General features: G+C 36.7%; 1 protein-coding gene across 1 annotated transcript in view; it reads right to left on the minus strand.

Annotated features, from left to right (window-relative positions):
- The window catches only part of LOC106879367 (cysteine-rich venom protein), a 53,169-nt gene extending 43,239 nt beyond the window's left edge, over positions 1-9,930 (minus strand). The window contains exons 1-2 of the mRNA XM_014928889.3: positions 9,827-9,930; positions 6,621-6,773 (exon numbers count right to left, since the gene is read on the minus strand). Of these exons, the coding sequence (XP_014784375.1) occupies positions 6,621-6,773; positions 9,827-9,898 (225 nt within the window). The 5' untranslated portion in view covers positions 9,899-9,930. The remainder of the gene's footprint in view (positions 1-6,620; positions 6,774-9,826) is intronic.
- Positions 9,931-25,109: the final 15,179 nt, after the last annotated feature.

Below are 25,109 nucleotides of genomic sequence, written 5' to 3' on the forward strand. Positions count from 1 at the left end.
CATCCACGCCACTAGGTGTAATATCGACCACGAAAAATATTGAAAGCAGAAACGTTCCCGATGGAATTTCTGTTCAAAACCTAAAGACACACAAATTGCTGCTGATCATTTCTTTCCGACGTGCTAACGGTTCTGTCACATACCTAACTGAAGTAAATGGCAATAATAGAAAAGTGTTACTTTGGGGCTAATACGTAATAGCTAGATAGCAGAATCATTAACACGGCGAGCAAAATGCTTGAAAGCATTCCCTCTGTTTTTACGTTCTGCGTTTATATTCAACCGATTTCGACTTTGCCTCTCATCCTGGCGGAGTCGGTAAAATAAAAGCCCGCTGAACACTGCGGTTGTTGCAATCGACTCACCCCTATTTGAAATTTGCTGATCCTGTACCCAGTTTTGAAACTGTATGTAAAAACCTTAGGGCAGAGAGCTAGCAGAAACGTTAGCATGCCAGGCAAAAGGGTTAGCGGCATTTCATTTGTCTTTACGTTCTCAGTTCAAATTCCCCAAGGTCGACTTTGCTTCTTATCCCATTTGATTCGATTAAATAAGTACAAGTGAAACACTAGTGCTGATATAACTGAGCTATCCACCACCACCCCTAAAATTACTGTTGACGAAATTTGAAACCAATATTAATAGCGATTCATTTCTTAAAAGGGTGAAAATTTCCTCTTCACATGCGTGAAATAATTGTCAAATGATCATGTAAATGTATTTTGCACCGCTAAAGGAACTATATTATTGTTTCAAGCTTTTGTATAAGTCTAGTAGTTTAAAAGTTGGCTATAAGTCGCTTACAACGACTGCAGCCTGTAATGGTAGTTATTTTATCGACGCTAGAATGATGTAAGATCAAACCATTTTTATTGGATCTGAACTCAGAAGGTAAAGAACTGGAAAAACTGCTAAGCAATTTGTTCGATCGCGGACTATTCTATCGGCTCACCATCAAAAAGGATTCTAATATAATGATAGGGTACACTATATATGCACTTGTGAAATTTGAAATGTAAATATCTGCTTAGCGGAGGAAAACATTTCCAAACATTCGAAATGCGTTTGTTTATTAAAAACAGGATAGGTTTATGATATTAATGTAACTACTTACAGCTAGAAACAATCCAATTTATATTATAGCCTTTAGAACGAATAATTTCATTATGCAATAGCTTTTGACAGTGGATTAAAAGTTGATATTTACATTACTGAAATATGTATAGATATTTCTTTACGACGTTATATATCCGATATTTTACTAGGTTTTACGGCTGGTATATCTTGTATATTCAAGTCTGTTATATATATATATGGTATATTCAAGAATAATGCTCTACTGACTCTACTTATGTACACGTTTCTTATTTAATGGACAATTTGTAGTTACTTTCTTGAAAAAGGCTCACAGATTAAGTATAATATTTCACAGTAGTGCGTGTAGAAAAAAAAATTAAGACGATAGCTGGTTTAACGGAAACAGATAAAGCGGCAGGAATGTTGCAATTTTTAAGTACATCATGGGGTGTGCTACACAGTATACGGATAAGCTGCTTGTAACGAACTTGTGAGTAGCTATGTCCTTGCATCATGAATAGCTGTTTTAACCTTATTTAGCGTACAAACAGTTAATTTGCTGCATATCAAAAACTATTTGCTTACTTGAACTATCTAATATTCTGTAATCCATATGCGTAAGAATATGGGATACCAAGAACAATTCTAATTTTCACTCTCCACATAATGCATAATCGTTGTAGCCTGCGAAGATATCATTCAATCGAAACCTAGCCTAACTTGATATACTACTTAAATAATTTAGTGTAAATTTAATATTAAATGCCAAAAGAGAACATTCTTCAAATAATGCTGAGAATGGTAATGGGATATTCAAGGAAAATGATAATTCTTATTTTAGTTTGGAACGTAATAACTAACTCTCCATATTGAAGTAGTCCCCTTTCCTTCTCTTTCTTTACTTGCACGTGTGCATACATAATACATACATACATACAAGGTGGCATCAAGTGATTACCGGATTAGTTATGCTAAATAAAAAATAAATTATTTACCAGAAATTTAACATCACCTTCGCAATACTCATTTTGCGCAGCAATACAGCGGACCCAGCGTTCCTGACATTTTGGGAATCTGGCCTGGGAATCGTTATCAGTAAGCGAAACGAGGACCTTCAGTTATTCGGTCAGGATGTCGACAGTTTAGTTCAAATGGTGACCACTGAGCTGTATTTTCATCTTGGAGAAGAGATGGAAGGTGCTGAATCTGGTGGACAGGGTGGGTGCAGAAGCGATGTCATGTTGTTTTTGGCGTGAAACTCACGAATGAAGAGAGCTCGGTGACAGGGTGCATTGTCGTCATGAAGAATCCAATTCTTTGCGTTCCACAGATCCGGTCGCTTTCACCAGATAGCCTCCCACAAACACTTTAAAACGCCGCAGTAGAAATCTCGACCGACGGGCTAGCACGGGGACAAAATAAATCGTGAGACACAATACTACATTTTCAGGAATGACAAAGGTATTCCAGATCACTGATCATCTTCCTGGGACGTTCTTCTGCTCTTGAAGTGCCCGTGCCACTCGAAACATTGTGTGCAGCACATTGCTTTGTAGTCGTAAGCTTCCCGAAGTATGCTCAGTATATGTGGCAATGTTGTAGACCTCCCAAGTTTAATGCAAAATTTTACGTTGGTTTAGTGCTCCTATCCAAGATACAATCGCAGCTTACAGCGTACACATGATCACGAAAGCACGAATTGCACAACTTGCTAAGTTACTCGGCACACTGCTTCATGTAAATCACTGCTAGCACTCTTGGCTGTCACAAACATGTGCTTCCATATGTCGGAACGCTACATGACTAGCACGGGAAAATGTTGATACCACCACGCATATACAATCACGCACAGACCTACGTACACGCACGAACACGCACGTACATTCACACACACGCTAACACGTACATATATGAGGCTGCGTGGCAAGAAACTTGCTTCCTAACCACTTGATTCCGGGTTCAGTCAGTTCCACTGGCATCGTTGGCAAATAATTCTACTAGAGCCTCAGGACGACCAAAGACTTATAATGGGTTTGGTAGATAGAAACATACGTCAGTATATGAATAGAAATATATGTAATATAGAAATATATGTAAGTATATGAATAAATATATGTGTGCATGCGTGTGTGCGTGTACGTGCGCGCGCGTGTGTATCATTGTGTATGTGGTGTACCGCACAACAGCTTAGCAAAAGGTGTTGGTTAGTTTGCGTCTCTAACGTAACATCTCAGAAAAGACACTGATAGAACATGCTTAACTAAGTGTAAATACTGGGATCGATTCATTCGACTTAAAATAATTGTGCCGCTTGGTAGTCCAGCATAGTCACTGTCTAATGAGTGAAATATGTTAACTATATATATATATATATATATATATATATATATATATATATATATATATATATATATATATATATATATATATATATATATATATATATATATATATATATATATATATATATATATATATATGGCAATTGAAAGACGGAAGATGAACTATAAGACAATGTATTATTAATCGCGGTAAGTGACCGTGCTTCACCAGTAACGTATCCGGTTTAAATCATTCGTTTTATTATCCATTATATATATATATATATATATATATATATATATATATATATATTCTCCCCAGCTGGAGGTGAAATTTTTTTTTCCCACGAGAGTTCCTTGATTGACCGTTGACTGAACACTATTCATTTTTTTTTCTCCGTGTTTTTCTCCTTGTCTCCGTATTCTTTCTGTTGAAGAGCGTAGCTCGAAACGTCAAAGACTTTCCGTATTCCCGAGCGTCATACTAATATATACTTTTGTTATTTACACCACCTGTCCTCGTCTGTTGTTATTTTTTGTATATTCTCCCATATATATATATATATATATATATATATATTCTCCCATATATATACATATATATATATATATATATATATATATATATATATATATATATATATGTGTGTGTGTGTGTGTGTGTGTGTGTGTACTAATAATTTAGAGAACCACCAAGATGCAACTCAAACGATGAAGGAGATCAGACACCATCAAGGAAATCGTACTCACAAAATACTAATTTTTAAAAATTAAAAATATCCAAAACAAAAGTTATAATCCATAAAATCTATAGAATATTGGATTAAAAATTTAATTCAGATTAGTAAATTCTAAAAACGAAGGAGCAAAGTAAACTACACGCATTTCGTGGCCACATAAAAGTGGCGAAGATCCGGGCAATTTACAATAAATCGCTGAAGATAGATCCTCTCAGAATAAGGGCACTCGTCAGTTCTCGTAACTTCAAAAATCGTATCCTATTATTAGTGTCTGGTTCTCCGTCTCTATACATACTTCTCCATATTTTCACGTGTTTTACATATTTTAATTTTACATGGAAAGTTTAATTTTTGTGGTCAGAAATATACGACATTTTGTGACGTGATGCACATTGTAAACATTCTATGCTTCTTGGGTAATACAACAGTCATCAAAGAATCTTCGATAAGATAAGTGATGTTATAATTGTTGTTAATAATGTTGAAACTCCGAGTTCATTTAATAGTTAATAACACTATCTTATATCTTTTCCTATTCTTAATCTACAGAAAGTTTTTCTTCATTTGATAACATATGCATTTAATTTGACAAATGAGTATTATTATAAAACCTTGGCACTTCATATATTGTTCTAATACTTGCTTGAACGTACAGATTTTTCTAATTTTTCCTATTTTATTTTATTGGATTTTTAAATATTAAGATACGTTTTTTGAAGTTACGAGACCTGAAAAGTATCCTAATTCTGAGTGGAACTTACCTTGAGCGATTTATTGTAAATTGCCCGAAATTTTCCACTTTTATGTGGCCACGAAACGCGCGAATTCTATGTTTCAATTTCTCTCTCTATCTATTTATCTATCATCTATCTATCTATTTATCTATCACAGAGATGCCCGTTTAATATTATTTGATGAACATAAAGATAAATCTGATACATTCTGGGAAAATTTTCTTTGGACAGACGAGTAGAAAATTGAATTGTTTGGAGGAAATTCGCGTAGCCATGTTTGGAGGAAATATGGTACCACCTATTCGCCGACAAACACAATTCCCCCTGTAAAGTTTGGAGGTGGAAACATCATTGTGTAGGGGTGTTTCTCTGCAAATGACACTGGCAATTTATATGTGATAGATGGTAGAATGAATGTATAGATGTACCAAAATATTTTGAACAATTATTTATGGGACTCTGTAGAAAAGCTCCAGCTTTGTGAATGGTGGGTTTTAGCTTTGTGAATGGTGGGTTTTATAACAGGATAACGCCTTTAAGCACACGGTGAAGTCTACCAAAAATAGATTGTCAATCACAATATAAAATGATTAGAATGGCCAAGCCAGTCACCTGACTTGTACCCCATTGAAAATGTGTGGCGTTATTTGATAACTAAAACAATTAAAACTCATTCAAGAGCCCCAGTGTGCATTCCAGATTTGAAGAAAATTTGTCAAGAAACATAAGAAAACATTACTCTGTACGAATACTTTTTTCACCCCTAAATATTTATATTTGTATATAAATTCATTAGTTACTTTAATTTACTAGTTTCTTTTGCATCTTCTTAGTTTATTTATGTGTAATTTGCACATACATTTTGCACAGTATTGTTATATCCGATTTAAGTTTATTAGAAATTAAATAAATAAAGAATTTTGACATTTACGAATATTTATTTCCCCCCACTGTGAAATACAAAAAAAAAGGTTTCGACTTGCGAAACTTTTTCATGGGAGGTGTCTACATCATTTAGACAAAACCCAGAGAGGCACGCAACCAATCTGTACATATACTCAAATAAATCCTGCATCTACAGGGAACTGGAACTACTAATTTGCTTACTAAATGTGCTTGAGATGTCTATCTATCTATCTATCTATCTATCTATCTATCTATCTATCTATCTATCTATCTATCTATCTGTTTGTCTGTATCTACAAAATTGCCCTGAATTTCCCCTCTAATTCATTTTATTCTTAAAATATTTAAACAAATGCTCACCCCCATATTTCATTTCTTCATACATGGATTTCTTATATTGTGCATTTTCAGCCTTTTCTTCTTGCTTCACCACTCAGTTTTCAAAAAATTACTTATCCTGCGTGTTAACTCAGGATCTATTGACGATAATGTAGCCTTCATTTGTCTAAGGTGTATTCAGCCTGATGAGTAGCTAATAGAGTACTTCTGAAGTTTTGTTTAAGCAAGGAAACTTATGTAGCCCGGATTTTATTTACTCCATTCCCACAATTTGGATATATATATACATACGTGCGTTTGTTTGTGTGTGAGTATGTATATACATATATACACACACACTCACATGAATACACACGCACACACACATATATGTACGTATGTATGTATATATAGTTTCTTAAGTGTCCTACTAAAAAATATTTAGTATAAATTGAAATAATTCTCATTGATATCTCTACTACCAACAATGACCGCAGGTAAGTTTAATTTTAAACAGCACTGACCATTTCAATCATCTTTTTCGCCAGCGGTTCTACTTGCTCTCGGTATTGATTGTGCAGGTAAAGGATGTTCTGCACGTCATCTTCAGTTGGAATTATTGGTTCATGAGAAACGTCGGTTAAACACATCGTAGCTTGCGGGTATTCAGTACAATTCTGAATTAGAAATATACAAAAAAAGGTTATTAAACAACAGAAATTCATAAAACAATATTCATTACCATGTATGTGTGCGTGGGTGTGTGAGCGCGTGCGTGGGTCTGTGTGTGTCTGTGTGTACGTGTGTGCATATGTGTGTATTAGTATATCTACGTATCATGATCTATAGAGTATAAGACAATAAATTGTATTATAACCTTATGCAGAGTTATAATCCCATAAAACGAGTTTTCATTATTCGAATATACTAAATATAACTACTGTCGTGTAAAATGCGTGCTGCTATCGCGTAAAATGTAAAATACATTATTGCAAATTGATAAGTAGTCTGACAGCAATGTAATATACACCCTAAGATGTAATCGTAAACAGGCAACATTTTTTCGTTATGTTAACAACGTTTAACAATAACTTAATTATTTACATCGGAAATATTTGTTGCAGAGTTTCACTTTAACCGTTTAGCACAGCCATCTGGTGTCTTGAAATCTAATCGTAAATTCTAAAATCGAATTGGTCTTTTAGACGTGAATGCATAAGAAGTGAGATTTAGCATTCTCTTTCAAGAGACATGTCATTCGGCAGCTCGCTTTACTGCCAGTCCTAAATAGCATTGTTTATAGATATGTTGGTCTATGACGCACACGAATGTGTTGTTCTTGTAAACATACACTTATTGAAAGAAAAAAAATACTGTCCTCTAGTTTCAAGGTTTATAAATGTATCTAGTATGATGTAGTAACAGAAGTAGTGAAATAAAAAAAATGTTTAGAATGTGTTTGTCAGAAAGTATGTGGACATTCCATGGTACCTGAATAGACCTCGGCACCAACTCTAGGAATAAAAGTTTGGAATGTTACCCAAATCACAGGGATCTACGGACAAAACCTTATGATGAGTGTGGCCAAAAGTGCAAATGTTTGTATAAAGTACTAGTAGTGTGTTATTTTGATTTGGAGAAAGGTAAATCAAGATATGGTCACTGTTTCTAGACAACAGTTTGGAAATGTAGGTGACTGGAATAAAGTGTATTTCTCAAGATGATTCCTGAAGGCTTTCCTTAATCAGCCATTAGCAGTGATGGGAAGAATCTTCAAAGCACAAAAAATTAGATTATAAAGAAACGAGACTGAAACCTGCGAATGTTTAATGTATGTATGTATGTATGTATGTATGTATTTTATGTACGCATATATATATATGAATAAATAAATATACATATATATATATATATATATATATATATATATATATATATAAACAGATGAAATACAGAAGAAACAATATACGAGAATTTATTAATCATGACAATTGTTTCGACACATCTAGCATCGTTTCCTCTGGTGTGACACTGAACAACTGGTTCAGGAGCAACCGGTGGTGCAGGTCTATCTTCTCGGGTGATAAATAAATAAAAACAACTCGTTAAAATGACTGTTCGGCAATATAACTTTCTGCTTTGTAGTGAGAAATACATATATATAGACCAAAGTGAAATTGCAGAAGACAAAAAAAAAACCGTAATCCAGCGAGAGAATATTGAAAATACGTACACATATATATATGTGTGTGTGTGTGTGTGTGTGTGTGTGTGTGTGTGTGTGTGTGTGTGTGTATGTGTGTGCGTGTGTGTGTGTGTGTATGTGTGTGCGTGTGTGTGTATGTGTGTGTGTGTGTGTGTGTGTGTGTTTGTGTGTGTGTGATTATTTAGTTTTATTTCAAGATTTCTTGCCAATAGAGAAAAAGCCGGTTTCTAACATAAATTCAAAAAACATCACCTGGATTTTTGGATGTATTTATGTATGTATTCTCATGCGTATAGTTGTATAAGTATGTATGTATGTATGTATGAATAGGCGCAAGAGTGGCTGTGTGGTAAATAGCTTGCGTACGAACCACATGATTCCGGGTTCATTTCCACTGCGTGGCTCCTTGGGCAAGTGTCATCTACTATAGCCTCGGGCCGACCAAAGCCTTGTGAGTGGATTTGGTTGACGGAAACAGAAATAAGCCCCTCGTATATATGTATATTTATATGTATGTGTGTTCATATGTTTATGTGTCTGTGTTTGTCCCCCCAACATCGCTTGTCAATCGATGGTGGTGTGTTTACATCCGCATAACTTAGCGGTTCGGCAAATAGAGACCGATCGCATAAGTACTATTCTTCCAAAGAATAAGTCCTGAGGTCGATTTGTTCGACTAAAGGCGGTGCTCCAGCATGGCCGCAGTCGAAAGACTGAAACAAGTTAATGTGTGAAAGAGTAAAGGAGAATGTATGCATCTATGTATGTTTGCTTCTATGCAAGACTATGAAAAAAAAGAATATATATATATATATATATATATATATATATATGTGTGTTTGTGTGGTGTGTGTATGTATATATATATATTAATGTCCTTTTTTTTATTTTAAAGTCATATTAATAATTTTTCATTAATCAGATAGGCTATTTATACTTTTATAAGACATAGATTTATTGCTATACTACAAGAATATTGCTTGCTGGGAGTGACTTCAAATTTGTATATACGACATATTTCTAAATTTTAATTGTACCCAGTTTAGTATATTTAAAAACAATAATAAATAACAAATATCAAAATATTTCCATAATATGTGTCCAAGACGCACTTGTGAGCACTTTATTTTTCAGCAAAGTAGAAGGATTAAATAATTGCTAGGATTCAACTTTTTTCCATAAACTTGAGTATGCCAGATGTTATATATGATATCAGTTCGTTAATATTCTTGTGAAATTTTGTGTATGGTTATGTATTTCATTTCGAACGTGGGTTCATTAGGTTTATATTTTACGGAATGCTTAAATTTTAAATGAGTTCAATTAATTCGTATTCATTTATAATAGATATTTGGTTAGAAATCAGTTGAACAACTCTCAGAAAACCGTCTAAAGGCACAGTCAGCAAGGAATAATTGTAGCAAGCTTCATAAATAGATTATAGTCAAAGTTACTGATTTTCTAAATAGTTATGTCTCATATCTCAGATTACTATTCATATTCAAAATGCAAAAATCGTCTTACCACTGGAAGTTGGCCGCCGTACGCAAAACAGAATATCTGAAAAAGGACGAAAAATTGCAGTAGCTGGAACATGATTATTCGTGTATGTATGAAGATACAACCGTACGTAAATAACAAGATGCAGCCTTTATATAAAGAAATGACAGTCTAATCGATATCGGTAACATAGTTTTCAAGCAGATGTTCAGTAAATGCATATATCGATTTTAAATCATGATTTGGGGCTCAAACATATACATAATGGAAAAAATTTTCTTTTCTCATGCCTGACGTTTTAAAGTTACATGATACGAACAAAGTAACGTTGAACATATTGCGTATGTTAATTAAAATCCTTTCCATGTACAACCCACATTCATAGTTCAGTTTAAAATCGGTCACTTTTTTAATATTCAAACATGCTTCAAATTTGAATTAAAAAAGTATAGTAATTTTTAAATGAATATTTTAATATCTAATTTTCATTTAATAAATTACAGAATCATTAGAGAAACACAAGATGTTGTTCCTAATAAAGGAAATTTAAAAAGCTAGTTGCCATTCTGTCCATGGCGAATTTTCCTCTCGATAATTTGAGATGAAGAACAGAGAGACGAACTCAAAATGAAAGCGCATTGTCATTCTCTTGAAATTTTTGTAAACAATCTAAATACTAAAAAATATATATCTGTCAATTTAACTCACTTTTGCACTCGACAAATATTTTTTACAGTGTATTTACAATTGTAAAACATTGGTAATTTTATACACTCACATACACATACATAAAAACACACGCACACACATACACGCATGCATGCACACAAACACAACACACACAGGTGTGTGTCTGCGTGTGCGTGCGTGCGAGTTTGTATGTATATGTGTAGAATATGTAACAACAATTTCAAATATTTGGTAAATAGATCCAATCTATAATTTTAAAGCGGATACTCTCACGAAAATAAATGCAAAGATGAACAACAAAACAAGCAATCTAGTATACGGCAAAAGCAGCCTCATCTAGAAATTATATTTCACTGGTGAGACTGAAACATCCCTTTGTCCAAAGAATACATGTACAAATGATTAGACTAGAGGATACAAATGACAGGGAAGACAGACTGCATTGTAAGCCGAAACGATCATCGCGCTAAAGATATTCGGTACTTAAAACTGAAATTGTATCACTATGATATATGTTTAATGCTTCAATAGCTTTTCTCCCTCAAATATATTTATATATGCTTTAGTAACCACATTGTGTAAGTGATGTAAATCAAATGAAGCTGTATCTAGCAGGCAGTAATTAAAAAACAATATGTACGTGCACCAAATTATCGTGAATTAGCTTAAAAGCCGTATTACGTGCCTATTTTAAAGCTAAATTCCTCCGGAGAGATAACTGGGCCCGCGGTCCAAAACTAAAGGGAGTGGTAATGAAGCATTTATTGGTAAGTTCACAAATATTTGTAGTTCTTTTAAAATGTTGATAGAAGGTGTAGATATATATATATATATACCTACATACACTCACATACACATACATACATATATATATATATATATATATATATATATATATATATATATATATATATATATATATATATATATATATATATATATATATATATATATATATATATATATATATATATATTGTGCCTTTTTGTCTGTGTTTGTATCTCACTCGTTTGATAACTGGATAACTGGTGTCGATTCATTCGATTAAAATTATTCAAGGCAATGCCCCAGAGCTATCTGATGACTATAAAATATAAGAAAACCACTAAATTCCCGAATAAGACTTGAAACTAAGGAACGTAACTCTTGTACTATGTTTTGAAATTTCTGACACTCAGTTTGATTCCTACGAATACCAAACATAAAAGCATTTAAATCCTATCCCAATGCTGGAGGTTCAAAAACTAAATCAATGACAGATTTTAAATCTCGAGATTATCCTGATTCAAAAAATATATCAATGTAGTACAAAAGTAGACTGAGCTACTCTAATTTCTCTTTTATCAATATAGACTATGGGAATTTTGGTAAAACAAAATTTACTACAGCAATGTGATAGGAGTAATTTGGTTATAATATAAAGTAGATTGTTTGTCCAACAACACTTTCAACCACAATAAAAAAGCCACATGCAATATTGTTCAGTTCATGCATCACATATCCCTGATTGTTTTATTTAATGTTACTAAAACTCATTTACCATTATTTTATAAACACATCTTGTACTATAAACAAAGAATATTATTTGATAGATGCTAGCTAAAAGTTCTTGGAAGTTGCAGCGTTTCGTCTAACGGAGATAGATCAAGAATTTGAGCTTACAATCCACCAGGTAGAAGCAATTGTCGAATACTTATATGCAGTAACTACATACGAAGTAGCATCAAATATTTCGCGTTCCTACTATACCCATAGGATATAAAATTTCAGGTAGTGTGGGTGTAAGATGCTGCAGGAGTTGGGGAAGTCTTGACTTAGTATAACAAAACACATTTAGTGGGACTCCGACCGATGCTCTTCTACAAACTTTTCCAAAGCTAACGTGCACAAAGTAGTGGAACTATTTCCAAGTGACACCAGTGTTCGATGATTTTGCAGAATATTTTTATACAGGTTTTTAATTGGAATTGTGCATGTCCGAGGCAGATAACTTGTCTAGATATAGTACACACAACACCATTGGGTGAGCGTTCTTGGCACAGACGTAGATGTTGAAAGAACTTAAACGATTGAATGCCATGGACACAGAATTGTGCTAGTCTATCTCGATACTTTGGGTGAAGGGGTACAGAAGAATATAGCCCACAGACAAATAAATATACAGTAGATTTCCCTCTTTCAAATGGCTGAATTATTTATATACGTTGTATACAAATGTATGCTTGTAGTTTCAGATATTAGGAAGTTGGAATAGACGTTCCTTGTTAATACTGGAGATATGAATCTTCCACCTCCTTTCCGTATGTTTTAAATTTAGTTATTCTTTCTCCCTTCAACATATTGTTGAAGGTATATTGCATATCGTGCAGTGCAGTAGAAAGTGCAGACTATTGACATGATATTCATAAGATTCATTGCATAGAATTGTCGTCTTTACTCCAGATTGAATAATAAGAAAGTTACACATGTCCATTGATGATTACCATTTATAGTTATCAAAAAGAATCATAATGCATGTGTGTCGCAGTGTTTCTTAAAATTGTTTTACTTTTAATTAAGCATCTAATCATTATCACCTTATCTTTTTCCTACTTGCAACAGGCTTGTGGATGTTCAGCACGAGAATGAGCGACGGTATCATTAGGACTGTAAGAATTTGCATAAATTAAGATTTGCTAATTCTAGATATCAGGCGCTGTCCATTAGTAAGTTTATACTAAATCCAAGATGGTAATTTGACACGTCAACTATCAACATTCTCTTACAACTGCATTATATTGATAGACAGATACTTAATGGTATAAATATCGTACAATGCAACTCCGTCTCAGTTTGTTGGAAATTGTATAAATCGACTATAACAAATTTAGGGTTTCAGGCAGTGGACTGGCAGAAACGCTAGCACGCCGGGCGAAATACTTAGCAGTATTTCGTCTGTCTTTACGTTCTGAGTTCAAATTACGCCGAGGTCGACTATGCCTTTTATCCTTTCGAGGTCGATAAGTTAAATACCAGTTGCTTACTGGGGTCGATCTAATCGACTGGCTCCGCAAAAATGCCGTGCCTTCTGCCGAGAGTAGAAAAGAACAAATTTAGGGTCTGATGAGAATGCTTGAGCGCAAAATATTTCGTTAACTGTCTAATAGCACAACTCTGCAAGATTTCCTATGTTTCAATGTCTACATATGCTTTTCAAAAATTATTTGACGCTGATTGCAAGTCTGCTATTAGTTTTTTTCTCAATCACTTCTAGTTTTTCTGTAATAAAGCCTTGCTTTTTCTGAATCATGGTATCAGAGAATCAAATGAGAGTGATGATCTGATTTATTTTGCTTGACAAGGTAGATTGCTATAAAACAATGCTGACCTTATATTAGTAGAGTTAAGGAAGCAGTCAATATAAAGTTTATTAAACATTCGCTGGCAACTCTGACAGACGATGTGACCATGAAAAGATGTGTACCCGATTGCTAACTGATGCTTTAGGGTTGTTTTTTGTAGTTCCAGTGGTCAGTCGTTGGTGATATTTACGTATAAATTCTATTGAAAATGTGTGCATATAGACATAAATGCGTGAAAAATGTAGACATATTCTGCTACATTTGAGGCAGGTATGTTGTCATTCAGCAGAGACAAAGATAATTAATCTTGTAAAAAATCTATATTTTGCTTATTTTGGCGTTAAACACGGTGATTCAGACAAATCTTGGGCTCCACATAAAGTATGTCGTAATTCTGTGGAGGGGCTGACACTCTGGAATCCCGGTAAGATAAACAAAATTCCGTTTGGAGAATACCAATTGCGTGACAGGAGCCGAGTAACCCTGTTGACGTTTGTTATTTCTGCATGACTAAAGTTAATGGGTGCAGTGCAAACATTTAAACATAAGATAATGCATCATACTATTCCCTCAGGCATACGGCATTTTGCACGTGGGTTTGACATTCCAGATCATCCCCGCTCACTTGTTGTGGAGAATGTTATACTAGATTGTCTTGAATAAGTAAAATGTGAAGAATAAGGTGATGAATACACTCCTGACGAAATCGAAAATCCGAAGAGTTCAAAGATTTGAGAAACATTCGAACCTACCAAAAGATGCATCAGTGGAGAACTGAGACCTGTAGCTCGTGAGCGTAGTGGAAGCCCATCTGTCATCGATGACGGTCAATGAAAGACCGTCTTTCAGAAAGATCCACGTAGAACCACTAGCAAAACAACTTCAAGTTAGTCAGAAAACTGCTTGCAACAATTTGCCTGTGATTGGAAAATGAAAACAGTTCGACAAATGGGTACTACACGATTTGAATGAAAATCAGAAAATGCGCAGATATGAAGTTTGCTCGTCGCTTATTCTCTGTAAACAGACCACCAATCCATTTCTCAACAGTAATGTAACATGCGATGAAAGTCGGGTTCTGTACAATAATAAAAAAAAAAACCTTCTTCGCAGTTGTTGGACCAAAATAAGGCACCGAAAACCTTCCCTAAAACCGAACTCTTCAACATGAAGGTTATGGTGTCTGTTTAATAGTCTACTGCTGGATTCTATTTAATTTTCCTTTTAAAGGTGTATAATTTATATATACACACATTTTACCTATTTTGGTTATGATACCATTTTTGAAAATTTTCAATTTATTTTTTTAATACTACAATATTGTTTATAAACAATCACCAATAGTACCAACCAAATAAACTGTCCTCTGTATTAAGAACTTAGTTACGTAGCGTCTTGCCGTTTTAACTGGAAATTAACATAATGATTTAAAGTCATCCCTAACATAACCTATTTTATAGACAGTTACTTTATATCCATTGACTGCTCCCAATGTCTTCGTTTCCCTCCCCGAGGAAAAGGGATACATATGACAATATTTATGACCTTACCTAACCATAAGCTGTCAACCCACTCAAACCGGTTTTATTAAAAGACGTAATGACAAAAGGAGTGTCGACAGGCAATTGTGCATATCCACAAGACGGCTAAGGCCGGCAGTAGGAATAACACCTCGCTTTGGTAGAAAGAGTTGGTAGCGACTAAAAACAACTACGTCCTAGGAGGGTCTTTGGGGTTCGATGAGAACCAACTTGCCAACTTGTTTCAAAAATCGTTCAGGCCAGGATATTTGGATAATTACCAAACATCCCTAGCCTGGCAGTTTTATAGGAACGATTTACCTGTTCGTGAGAAGTCATCCAGTCACGGAATGTCAGTGCAAACGATGTGTCCAAGATGTGGGCCGGACAAGTATACCGTCCAGCACGGTTTTATACAATAACGGGAGCTGTCCAGCTTGATAATTTCCTTAGAACACGTGTTGTCGAAACTCGGGTAGTATGGCTTTCGGCTGAGTCCACAATAAAGATTGTACCGCCAACTGGACTCTCAAATGATGGTGAGGCATGTCTTCTCTGTAGAGTTGCAGTGTTGAAAGAGTGTGTACAGAGGACTAAAATGCAATGATTTGTGACGGGATCCTCCATCTCCAGCCCTGATTTGCTACTTTACTTCAGATACCATCTGAAACGCAAGACAGGGCTGGAGTGGAGAATCCTGTCGTGAAGTATGTTCGAGAAAAGATGGAAGGCTGTGATGAGAAAGGTGGGGGCTAGTAACCCGCCTTAATCAGTATTGGAAAAGAAAGGATAGCAGCTGGGCTTTTCAGGCTGCCGAGTGTATCCTCTCCTTGAAATAAAAATAGTCAACATATTGTATATTTATCATCAATTTTTAAAATGTGAGGCTCATTGGAACTCATAATAACATGTTTTCTCTTTTTTTTTGTATTGTACTGTTATGTCCCTTCTTTATTCAATACACTTTATCGTCATAAAAATATACATCTCTAGCAGAAGAGGCGTCCAGTACGGAGGACTGGCAGAAATATCCCAAAACCATGACTGGTTGATTGTTCCCGTCGCTAGGAGTTGGTAGGTGAGCAAACCCCTATTTGGTATTTTATGGGATGCAGCTGTGCCGCGTTAATCGACTAGAGGAGATGTCTTCTTGGGGGTTGAAAAAAATCTCTGTAGAGTCCGCTCAAACGGATAGCTATGTTAAATTAGCTACGGATATTACTTACTAGCAGTATAGCCCGACTTTGCCCGGGGTTAAGTTAAAATTATTAAGCTAATCAAGCTCTTTATTTCAAACCAAAATAAGTAACATCGACGTAAAATTTGGGCCAAATCCGTTGAAATTGGTAAATATTTGGCTTAAAATGTGTTGCGGATAACTTGATTGGATAATCCCATAAGGAATCGGTTTATTGATTTTTTTCCACTCATCGATATTTTTTTTTCGTTTTTGGAGAACTTAAAGCATTCAAAGATTCCATTAGTCTTCAGTAATGCTGGCATGAAGTTTCAAAAAATGCATCAAAACTGGTAAAAGTTATGGTTGAAAATGGGGCGTAGCCAATTTTATTGGGAAATCCTATAAGAAATCAGTTTATCGATGTGTTTAACCTGATTAAATGGAAAATCCGGTAAGGAATCAGTTTATAAATTGTTCATCCCAAATAGAACTTAACCGAAAACAATATTCCTGATTCAAAAACATCTATATTTATACTTTAAAGTTGGTTTTCACTCCCAACCGAGTTCTGCAGAATCATTGTCGCGACGGGAGCGCATAGGTTGCGAGCTTGTTCGGCAGAGGTAATCAGGTTGCACATATCAGCCCTTTCAAAACACCACCCCATCATCTACCCCCCCCACCTTATGCTCATGGGTTGGGAACCCTTCCAGCAAGGAAAATAGATTGCCCAAAAGGGTTCCCGACCCTCTGTGTCAGAAGCGGTTATGTTCAGATCAGACCTAAGTCTTAAGCATATATATATATATATATATATATATATATATATATATATATATATATATATATGTATGTATATATATATGTGTGTGTGTGTTTGTGTATGTAGATGGGCAACACACATATACACACACGTACGTACACCTATTGCACACATGTTTTTTGTATGCATACGTGTCCATGTGTGTGTGTGTCTGTTGCCCGTATATCAACAAAACACCTTTTTCGTCGATGGAAAAAAAAAGTCTTAACAAAAACTTACTCGTCGCTGGAAGGGGACATATCTCCTACTAGTAAACAATGGTGATTTCTCCGACTTGAAAATTGCTAAAAGTTTTGGGCGAAAATTTATTTTTAATGCTATTCGCTGGTGCCTCTGTGAAAAATAAGTTGACGAAAATACAGCGAGGTTCATGACGAATGTCCTCCCAAAATTGGAGCGACATGCGTACTAATTTGTTGACGCGCATCACTTACGTTCACGTACTCACACACACATCCTGCCTTTCATATATGAACACACACACACATACACACACACACACACACACACACACATACACACACACACACACACATATATATATATATATATATATATCTTTTACTCTTTTAATCTTTTACTTGTTTCAGTCATTTGACTGTGGCCATGCTGGAGCACCGCCTTTAGTCGAGCAAATCGACCCCAGGATTTATTCTTTGGAAGCCTAATACTTATTCTATCGGTCTCGTTTTGCTGAACCACTAATTTACGGGGACGTAAACATACCAGCACGGTTGTCAAGCGATGATGGGGGACAAACACAGACACGCAAACAAACACACACACACACACACACACACACACACACACCCATATATATATATATATATATATATATATATATATATACGACGGGCTTCTTTCAGTTTCCATCTACCAAATCCACTCACAAGGCTTTGGTCGGCCCGAGGCTATAGTAGAAGACACTTGCCCAAGATGCCACGCAGTGGGAATGAACCCGGAACCATGTGGTTGGTAGGCAAGCTACATACTACAGAGAGAGAGAGACAGAGAGAGAGTTAACTGTTGTAGTATTCGACTAAGGGATAAACTGTCCGTATATATTATCTGTGTCCGTTACCTGTGTTAACCCCGGGAAATGGTGCGCATCGTATCAAGAAATATGCTTTAAAATGTAGTCCTATCGAATGTGCTGGTTAATCTAGGTTTTCTTCATTTTCTAATTAAATATATACATATATATATATATATATATATATTGATAGAAAGGACAACAAAAGAAACAAAGAAACCTCGATATTATGTAAATAGAGAAATTTATTTGCTAAAATATGTGACACTTATTCGGTAGCCATGATAAAACTCCGAGTATCGGATACCGGGGTGGGAACCCACGCCAACATTTCTTCAGTTTTCCGGCCAATGAAATTTTCTGTAAAAATGACCGTTAAACAAAGGGAAATCACTGTGTGGTTGACCGGTATTAAGACAGACGAGCTATAGAATGCTAATTAAGGTGAGGGGGTAAATGTATATACTATAGACATCTCTACACACTTACCTTTACTCCCTCCCCTTACTTAGCGTTCTATAGCTCTGTTGTCTTAATAACGTTCAACCACACAGTAATTTCCCTTTGTTTAACGGTAATTTTTTACAGGAATTTTCAATGACCGAATAACTGAAGTGATGTTGGTGTGGGTTCCCTGCCCGGCATCCGAAACTCGGAGTTTTATCATGGCTACCGAATAAGTGTCACATATTTTTGCAGGTATATATATATTTATAACACTAATACTATTTGTCTCTTATTAAGAAACAAAAAAAGTTTTTATAGGACTGCAAAAGAAGTGCCAAGATATAAATGAGCCAAGGATAAAAATACATTTGTGACAGAATATATATATATATATATATATATATATAAGCATTAGTGACAGAATAAAAACATAACAACACCCCTCAAACAATCAATCATATATAAAAATTACACCATGGTCCACAGACACATAAGAAAACATATAATATATATAATACTTATACATAAAACATACAATGTAAAAAATACATTTATTCTAATAAAATACAAATATATTTAATCCGAGTTAAAAATATAGCATAAAATGTATATATATATATTTAAATAATAGAATACAAAAGGTCTAATCAGAGTTAAAATAATGTGTCGTTAAGGATGAGGACAATTTAAATAAGTTTTATATAGGTAGTACGGTGAATTTTAAAGCCAGATATAGGGTCCATATGAGCTTCTTTTCAAACGAAATATATTACAGCTCTACAACCCTCGCATCTCATTTGCACGACCTTAAGAATAATAATAGGTATTCTCTGGTATGGTCGATTATATCGAGAGTCCATTACTTCAGAGTAAATATGAGTAAGTGTTTATCGTGTGTAAGGGAATCCCTTGCTATCCTAAGGTCTTTTGGGCCGAAAACCTTAAATAGATTTACTGAAGTGGCCCCCGTTTGTAATCATTGGTTTTCATCCTTGTGGAAGTAAGCTTAATCCTATCAACACCTGTTGTTTGTACGTTTTGCTTTTTCTTTGTGTTTTGTTTGATTGAAGTACTGTGGTGAGTTGTTATTGTCTTGTTAAAAAGAACTGTTAATTGCTTTTGTGAAAGCTACTTGAAATTCCCTCCTGCGGGGTATTTATTGCTATTATATCTTGTGGATTTTAAGCCAATTTTATGGAAAAAAGAATGGAACCTTCTTTGCTTTCACCAATTAAGTACTCACCTGCGTCTGAAGCAGGGGAAGAAAGAATTTCACTGGCAGTTACGCTGAGAGAACTAAATATTCATCTGGAAAAAAGATCACCGGCAGTGTCGCCAAAAAAGTTCGCCGAGGTAGCAGGAAGGAAAGAAACACAGTTAAACACGGTACGAAGTAATCTCCAAAGTTACATGGCAATATTGAAAAAAAAAGAGGCGTCGGAAATTCAAGTGGCCACCACAGAAGAAACAACCGACACAATTAATAAGTGGAGAATCATATATAAAACGTACAACATTGGGGAAAACAGGATATACAAGACAGAAGAAAAATGCCTTAAACCTATCTGGCCTGAGATTACATACATTAACCGTAGCAAAAAATTTGATTTGGAACGTTCGAAGTGAGGTTTGGGTCAGAGGAAGCAGCCAAAAAGTACTCCTCGGAGACCCTCAGAACGGAGGATGTGGTTCTTCTTCCCGTATATATGGGAAGAAGAACGTCAAAGGCGAGGATAAACAATATTCCCCCAGAAGTTGATGCCACCTGTTTAGTAGCTCCTATCACGATGGGCCTGGAGGACAAAATAACTATACTCCAGGCCTCTGTGGAAAAAGACGAGAACTGGAAGGGACAATGCTTGACTATTAATTCAAGCAGAAGTCACAACATTTGCAGAAATTGCAGAAATCATAAATGTAGGCGGAGAAGAAAGATTTGTTGAAGGAAGAAAACGAAGATGCTTTAACTGCGAGTTAAAGGGCCACAACAAGTCGGAATGTAAACCCAAAGAAAAAGAACAACAAGAACAAGAAGAATTAGAAGAAACAACAAACGAAACACCAGTATCAACACCGAAAGTAGTGTCAACACCAAGATCCACAGAAGCGAGTGAAGAGAAGGATAGAGAGGAGGGGTAGTTGACTGTTTCCAAAAAAAAATAATAATAATAATAGAAAAAACGAAACTTTAAAAAGAAAAACGACAAAGAAACAGAAAACACGTACATGGCCATCAAGACATCGATCAATAGACTAATAAACCGTTTGGCAGCTATTTCATCAGCCAAACGAGTAAAATAAACAACATCAAAGGACTTTCTAATCTACAGCATAGGCCGGAAGGATTACGGACGGATCAAGTCTGAATTCGTTCACGACTTAGGCCCTCTCAGAATGGATATTTCTCCTTACATTTACGAGGACCTACTTCCAAATGCACCACGAGCCCGCGAAAGGAGAAAGAAAAAGAGAAAGAAGGAACCCCGAACCATTGATGCGGAGGTAAGTAATGTCAAACATTCATGTAGGTTGTTTAAATGTGCATAGCCTGATGTCAGGCCGGAAGCAATGTGGCTTACTTAATGACGTCAGGTTGCGGGATTTACATGATATTGTTGCTACAGAGATCCGGTTAGGAGGGCCAAGAGATCTGCTCCCACTGTTGAATGGCTACGAGAGTTTGTTTTCTCTCCAGGCTGTCCTTCTAGGGTGGTGGGTGGGGCTATTAAAAATAGACGGGGTCTCTGACAAAAAGTTTTTTTTTTCAGATCCAGAAGTTTGCTGGTCAGCCATGGTAAAATTTTCAGTCTGGTTGCAATTCATGCACCACAGCCGTTCGGAATCTGGAGAGGTTCCTCGGTAAGGCAGATCCTTTAGTTGTGCTAGGAGACTTTAACACAATTTTCGAGGCACGCGTAGATTATCTTGACTAGAAAACTGATAGAAAAGGTAATTTTTGCTTCCTGGAACTGCTAAGCCGCTTTGAGCTAGCGGATACTTTTAGTTTGGAATTTCCGAACGCGCCAATGTGGACTTGGTCAAATAGCGACGAATCTACCAGGTCATACATAGATAGAGTGCTTATTAGAAAAGTAGATAGAAACTTAGCTAAGTGTCCATAGTTTTATCTAATCAGCTACAGGATTCATAAAACGATCACATGTAGGCATGACATAGATAAGCGATATAAAAGAGCATTCGGCTACTGGAAACTTAATACGTCCCTTTTGGTGATTGAGGAGTACAGAGATCCGATCTATTTTAAAACGGGGGCACCAGTATTTTCTTAACGAAACACTAACGAAACACTTTGAAACTTGGGACACTGGTAGAATGTGTCATATAAAACATATTTTACTCTTAGTCTTCTTAACAAAAGAATGTACATCGCAAGTTATTCCATATTAAAGTTGTCGTATTTCTGTAATTTCAACCAATCACTGACGTCTATTCAGCTGAATAGAGTTACTGCTGGGCGGTCATAAAAATGTTATTCCCTGTGACATATTTCTTCCGGTTTAATCGTAATTTATACGCATATATTGTTTATATAATAAATTACGCTGTGCGTATCTGTGTGTGTAACAATTTTAGAGTTCGGATTCTAGAGTTAGGGTTAGTTTTAGGGTTAGAGTTACGGTTACGCTTACGGTTAACAGTCTAGTTAGGGTTAGGGGATTAATACGATATACACCGCTACAGCGCTAACTGTTTTCAACTGAATAGACGTCAGTGATTAGTAGAAATTATCGAAATAAGACAATTTTTTACATGAAATAAATTCCAATACAAATTTTTTTTTTCTGTTCTATAACACAAAATAGATAAGTATACGAAGTTTGAAAGTCTTTCGGTACCAAAAACATTACATAAAACATAAATGAATACTGATGCCCCCGTTTTAAAATAGATCCCAGAGATCGGATTAGGTTGTTGATTCAGAGGGCAGTAACCGGTACCATTATTAACAATAAATGGTGGTATGCCCTCAAGCGAGCCATTAAGTTTGTGTCTGTTAGACATAGCATAAGTTTAGTGGCTAGAGAGAGTAGGAGGGAATCTGTTTTAGTTAAGGAATTAGACGAAACAATGAGAACTGCGACTCAATTGACGGCCAACAGATTGGTATTAAACCAGCACCTCGAAGCCAAACACATGGGTTGCATTGCCAGGGCTAGATTTCGTGCTATGGGTTGTGAGGGAATCAAAGCTGCAGGATGGGCCCGAGTGGTGGAAGCCCAACATGGAAATGATGCTACAGTTCGATATTTGACGAACCAAGGTAAGTTGATAAACGAACACTAGGAGATGTGTGAGGCTTTTCAGGAACATTTCGCCCAGCTTTTCTGTGAAGGCGGCGGGCCGGATAGAAGGAGGGACCTAACGGACTTACTTGCCGGGCTGCCACACTTATCGGGGCGGGACGCGGAGCGCTGTGAAGAGACGATCACACATGAGGAAGTAATTGGAGCGATAGCGGACTGCAGCGCGGGTAAGGGGCCAGGACTGGGTGGTTTCCCTACGAGTTCTATAAGAGTATGCCAGACTTGTTCGGTCACCTGCTGGCAAATGTCTACGCGAACTGGCAGCAGAACGGGAATATTCCCAGATGTGCACGCCGGGGAGTGGTGACGCTTGTCAGAAAGGACCCAAAGAAAGGGGATTCCGTTGATAATTTTCGGCCCATCACTCTGCTGAATGCAGAGTTGGAGATTTTGGCCAAACTGTTATCGAAAAGATTGGCGCGTGTCACGGACGGTCTGACATGTGCCGTTCCTGGCAGAACGATCAAGGATAATCTCCATCTTACACGGTACACTTTAAAAGTGTTTAATAATGATACTGGCAAAGGTGGGGCACTGGTCTATTTAGACAAATGTAAAGCGTTTGATAGGGTAGACTATCGCTACCTGGTCTCCATTCTGGCGCAGTTCTGCCTGAGTCTTGGTTTTCACGACTCGGTAGTTCGAGTGAACGGCTTCTTATGGAAGCCGTTCAACATGAAACGCTCAGTTCGTCAAGGGTGTCCGCTCTCCCCAATTTTGTATGTGATGGCTCTTGAGCCATTACTGTGATAATTAGGCGGCATCCCGAGGCAGCCAAGTTGTGGAAAGACGGTTTCAGCTTATGCGAACGACATCACCATCATCGTAACTGAAATGGACAACCTACAAACAGTAGGAAAGGCCATAGAGGTTATCGAGACGGTGGTAGGAGCAACAGTTAATCGTAAAAAGTCAGTCGGCTTGCAGTTCGGCACATGGAGAAGCAGGTCGATGCCTCCAGATAGCGTCGTGGGGCGCTGGACGGAGATTCCGATTAAGTTGCTAGGAGTTTGGTTTGGACCAGACCTCCAAATACAGAAGAACTGGGCCGAGGTATCGAGCAGGGTAACCCACATAGTCAAGACCTGGCCTTGGCTGTGGCTATCCTTGAAAGAGAGGGCGGAGGTAGCCAATGTGTTCATCGCATCGGTCATCACTTACCGCTTGACCGTCGTTCCTTGCCCTGATTCGTGGTTGACCAAGCTGGAAAAACAGCTCTTCGGCTTTTTGTGGAAGTGCTCGAAACCGCTTGTGAGACGCTCTGTTTGCTGCCAACAACCGTTAAAGGGTGGACTTGGGGTCCCTTGGCTGAGGTTGAGGCATATTTGACTCTACCTGGATGGTGAACGGGTGTGGTCTCCGCTGGCGGAACAGATGTTCCCCAAGTTCACTAGTTTCGGTGGATAGGAAACCTGATTGAATCGAAGATCGAAGATGGGTACATGGTATACGGAGTGTCGCAAGAGACTCCTGGTATTCCGTCGCTCGGGCAATGCCTGGGGTGGGGGTTCCACCGCATCCTTTTATAGAGGATTCATAGAGGCCAAAAGTGATAATACCTTAGGGGAAAACCTAGGTCTCGATGATAATCAGCTGGCCAGTCTGCTCCGACGTACGTTCGAGCCGAAGACTCTGGATAACTTTCAGAAGTCTGTGGCATGGTAATGTTACCGAGGAGCTTTACCTGTTGCGAACAAACACGTAAGGCATGGTGGCTCCGATCCTCCGACCATCCGACTTGTCCAAGATGCAGGCGGGACAGAGAGACTGTTCCGCACGAAATTGTACAACGTTCGGAGGTGTCGGATGTGTGGGTATAAGGGGAAAAAACTGTTGTGAGGTACAGGAAGAGTACAGCTAGTAAAAATTGACCCACCGGATTTCCTCTCGAAAGGAGGTAAGATTTGTTTTCTCACCGTGGTAGCAATTGGGAAGCAGGTAATTAGGA

This window comes from Octopus bimaculoides, chromosome 1, assembly GCF_046866305.1.
Source record: "Octopus bimaculoides isolate indiv1 chromosome 1, ASM4686630v1, whole genome shotgun sequence".
Lineage (NCBI taxonomy): Eukaryota > Metazoa > Mollusca > Cephalopoda > Octopoda > Octopodidae > Octopus > Octopus bimaculoides.